This window comes from Hemitrygon akajei, chromosome 1 (genome assembly GCF_048418815.1).
Source record: "Hemitrygon akajei chromosome 1, sHemAka1.3, whole genome shotgun sequence".
Taxonomy (NCBI): domain Eukaryota; kingdom Metazoa; phylum Chordata; class Chondrichthyes; order Myliobatiformes; family Dasyatidae; genus Hemitrygon; species Hemitrygon akajei.
This window is the reverse complement of record NC_133124.1, coordinates 149,107,422-149,111,605: the sequence shown is the minus strand read 5'-3', so window position 1 is coordinate 149,111,605 and position 4,184 is coordinate 149,107,422. Positions and strand designations below refer to the sequence as shown.

The 4,184-nt window shown below is 46.7% G+C and overlaps 1 protein-coding gene across 2 annotated transcripts; it reads right to left on the bottom strand.

Moving 5' to 3' along the window:
• Positions 1-677: 677 nt before the first annotated feature.
• Positions 678-3,958, bottom strand: LOC140731326 (transcriptional regulator Myc-A-like). Of its 2 annotated transcripts, none has more exons than XM_073052890.1 (3): positions 3,602-3,958; positions 2,475-3,168; positions 678-1,787 (listed from the first exon to the last, which is right to left on the bottom strand). In XM_073052890.1, exons 2-3 carry the CDS (start codon positions 3,160-3,162, stop codon positions 1,183-1,185), a joined length of 1,293 nt encoding a protein of 430 aa, XP_072908991.1. In that variant the 5' UTR covers positions 3,163-3,168; positions 3,602-3,958; the 3' UTR covers positions 678-1,182. The 2 variants fall into 2 exon arrangements, with proteins under 2 accessions (XP_072908991.1, XP_072908992.1); XM_073052891.1 differs by lacking the exon at positions 3,602-3,958 and adding an exon at positions 3,458-3,528.
• Between the last annotated feature and the right edge of the window lie 226 nt (positions 3,959-4,184).

Sequence of the window (4,184 nt, the reverse complement as noted above, 5' to 3'; positions counted from 1 at the left end):
TTTAATTGGCCCTATGACTATCTAAGAGTTCACAGCTATCTGCCACTGCCACACACCCACCAGTCTGCCAACAAAAACTTTGACTATGAAATTACCCCCATGCTAACCTCTGAATCACCATAAAATCTATGCTCCCTTTTGAAAGATTTGATTTCTAATTGCTGTCCAGATAATCACTTTGCTTCCAGCACATTTAGTCTAATGTTAATACAGCCCCAGCAATTCCTGTTGTACATTTGCCACATGGGTTTCTTCCAGCAGATCTCATTTCCTCCTCCAAGCCAAAAGTGTACAGGTAGGTTAATTGGTCAAATTGAGCCCATGCTCCTCAAGTACACTCAATGGAGTGTAAAACTAATAAAATACAAAATCAAACCCAAATTGTTTCAACTAACGGTGGGGTGATAGAAGGCACAAGCTAGCTTCATTCAACATTTGATTCACAAAATCTAAATATTACACTCTACACTACCCATCTGTCATTTGGACAGTCTGAATCTTCTATCCAAAGCATGGAATTTTCACACAAGTAACGAATAAACCCATCACACAGACCTGTCAGCCAACACTTCCATCAAATAGCCAGCAGCTATCCATCAAATTTATTTGAACCACTTCCAGTTGAAGTAAGGATGCACCTGAGAATCAATTCAATAATAAAAACTCAAAACAAGGAATAGATTAATATTCTTTTATGGCACAAATCACATAGAGATTCCATACAAGCAAACCACATCACAGTTTGATGCAATGGGTTAGCTGTGATAACACACAGTAACGGTAAATACATTTTATACACAAATTTAGCAACTGTACAAATTTTTTTTTTTTTACAAAATTGCAATTGTAATAAAACAGAAGTCTTTACTTTTAAAGCTATTTGGACCTGTGAGTTGATTTTGTAGTTTTTTTAAGAAAAATAAATGCATTAAATACAAATATCTGTAAATTAAAGTAAAACAGCAAAACTGATAGTAAATTCTCCCCTCCCCCACAAAAAGTAAGACTTCCCATTCTTTGTTACATTGAGGCAGTATTACATCTCCTGACCAAAACATATTCAGTGTTTCTCACACAGCTTGGCCATGGTTGTGTAGTTTCAGTCTACTATGCAATAAGCATGCAGAGTACAGTCTAGCAGAGATCATCAGAAGTCTGTTGGCAGTCCATGAAAAATGATCCCTAATACCTCTGTTTGCTAGAGTTCCTCAGCTGCTCAAGCCTGTGCTTCAATTGCTCCCGTTTCCTCCTCAGCTGCTCCTTCTCCGACATCAGTCTCTGCTCATCCGACTGGATGGACATTATGTGCTCAGTCGCCTTTTTGAGTATGACCACCTTGGCTGCCCTGTCGTTCTTGGCCACCTCTGGAATCTGGTCCCTCAGGGCGAAGAAACTCCGCTTTAGCTCGTTCCTGCGCTGGCGCTCCAACACATTGTGCGTCCTCCGCTTGTCAATCTCCTCTGAGTCCGACATCCTGGGACTTGGGCACTTGCTTTTACTGTTGGTGCTGATTTGCTTGAGGATACGGCTGCTCTCCATCCTCAGCCGCTTCGCCAGGGGCTGTGGGGAGGGGGCAGCGTAGTTGTGCTGGTGGATGGGGACGTGACAGCGCTTCAGGACCAGGGGGCTGTGATGGGGCCTGACCAAACCAGCTGTATTGGTGTTCAGCTCTGCCCTCCTGGCTGAGGGGTGTCTCTTCTCAACTGTAACCACGTCAATCTCCTCCTCATCCTCCTCCTCCTCCTCCTCATCTTCGTCGTCCTCTTCCTCGTCATCTTGTTCTTCTTCTGTACATAGGAAGAAATTAAGAAAATCTTTAGACACAATTCACGTGGCTATGCAGAGATTCCAACAGACGGCCAATAAAGCAATTCCCTTCAGCGGGGCCCCTGTCAGCTGATGTTTGCATTAGATAACAGGATCTTGCGCAACGACTTTATTCATCCGCACCCAACCCTCCTCTTGTCCCTCCCACTGCCGAGACAGTTCCTGCCACCAAATCTAAAGAGAAATTGATTTAAGCAAGTCCTGTTGGGAAAACTTCTTTCTCCTCAGAAAATACGCGGCTGACGCCCTGCAAGCGGCCGGAATTCGCAGCGCCTTCTTACACTTTCACCCAGTTTGTCCTGACACGACCCGACTAACGCAGCCAGCAGAGACCTGCGCAGTAACTTTACAATCTGCTTTTGGCCAGCTGCTTTTCTCTCTAATAAATCCAAATGCAAAAACAGTCTAGCCACGCAACTCGAACCTACAGGCAGCTGTAATGCTTCTAACCCTGGCATTAACCCTTTAAATTCAGTAGCGCACAGCCAAGCAATATTGAAATAGAATCACACTTAATCTGAAAGTGAAATACAATGCCCAAACCAACCGTTTTAAGCATATAAAGCAATTCCAGTCGTAGTTAATATTAAACCTCCAAACTGAAGCCTGTCTTTAAAAGGTAAGGCATGCTATGTTAATTCCCTCACCGGAGTCACTCGGCGTATCCGTGGCGGGAGGAGTTGCGTCTCCAGGCGGTAGGTGCAAGCCACTTTTGTGCTCGGTGAAGGGGTAAGGGAAGACGACGGAAGGGTCGATGCACTCGGCCACGGCGGCGCTCAGGTCCTGCAGATACGCGGAGGCGGCGCCCAACCCCAGCGAGCCCAAGCGGCGGGGCGCAGTACCGGCATCGGCTGGAGCTACCGACGGCGGCGACCGCAGCGATGGTGTCGGCGACGAGCGATTGCACGGAGACGAGGAGGGCGCATCGGTACATGTTCCCGTCTCCTTCCTCGAAGCCTGCAGGGACGCCAGCCTCTCGCTCACCACCTTCTCCAGCTTGGCGGCGGCCGAGAAGCCACTCCACATACAGTCCTGAATGATAATGGATTCCGAGTCGCAGATGAAGCTCTGGTTTACCAAGTCATCGCCCAGGAACTCCGTGACCATTTCCAGCTGGTCGGCGTTAGAAGGGTACAAGCTGAAGCTGGGTCGCCGGCTGGGAGACAGGGGAGGGGTGGGCAGCAGCTCAAACTTCTTCCAGATATCCTCGCTCGGAGCCGGCAACTGCTGGTGATAAAAATTCTCCTCCTCGTCATAGAACACCGGCTGGAAGGAGTCGTAGTCGTAGTCATAGTTGTAGCTTTTCCCCAGGAAAGGAGATACAGTCAAAGGCATTTTGTTCTAGAAGAAAAATCCAGTAAAGGCAGGGCGTGAGAAACTTAAAATTCAAATTGATTTTAAATACTAATTCCACTAACATTAGAATCTAATATCCCTATTGATAGTGCTCCTTTCTTTATGCGCTAGTCTGAGAGCTGCTCTTTAAAAGGACATTGACGCAGTTTCTCTAGAGAAAAATGCATACTATTAACGTTAAAGTGTGAATGAATTATTTTAAAAGCATGTCACAAAGCTCCAAATGCGACAAAATGTAAACCACTGGTTTCTTAACAAAATATTTAAATATTACTGTTCTTGACGAAGTTGCGAGAAAATGTGACGCCGCATAACTGACGCCGGCCGGCTACTACGAGCCGAAGCGCCGACGAGGGTTGGGCGCTGGATCCACTTTACATAACGCATTCATTTGCCATGATAAATGAACGAAACTTACCGAAGAAATTAGCAGCGGCTGTATAAAGGGGCTCCTGGAATGATAGCGGAGCCCCACACAAGCTCCAGAGTAATGTAATAAATTCCACGAGTAAGCGGAGTTGTTCCTGCTTTTCTCTGCCCGGCTGTTCTCTACTTTCTTTCCCGGGTCTAAGACTCCCACAAGCAGCTTGGTTGTTAATACTGTCTATGAGACAATACACGCTGACGGGCTGCGTAAGACCCGGAGGCTTTCTCTTCACTGCACTCGGGTATGTTTTTGCTCTTCCCCACTCTCACTCATTCCCTGCCCTGCTACACTAAAGTGCTTTAACCTAGACTGCGTGTAACTCAGTTTAATGCCTTGAAACAGTCCCGCCCCCTTACCGCCCCCATCCCCCCATGCCATCACCTACTTTTGGCGCCAAAAAGATATCGTAACAATTTTGTCCGCAACATGGATGTATTTCACAACCTGTAACAAATGCCGACTCCTCCCCTTCCCCCACCCCCCCACGCATACACACAGCAACTTCCACAGTCACCTCTCCATTCAGGCTGGGAGTAGAGGGATTCCTCAGCCCAGACTGAAATGTTAAAGGCGC

Bases quoted from the DNA above. Each gene is read 5' to 3' on its own strand.
- LOC140731326 (XM_073052890.1), bottom strand. From the start codon at position 3,162: ATGCCTTTGACTGTATCTCCTTTCCTGGGGAAAAGCTACAACTATGAC. The intron at 1,788-2,474 runs GTGAGGGAATTA...TCCTATGTACAG, and splicing joins GGATACGCCGAGTGACTCCG to AAGAAGAACAAGATGACGAG.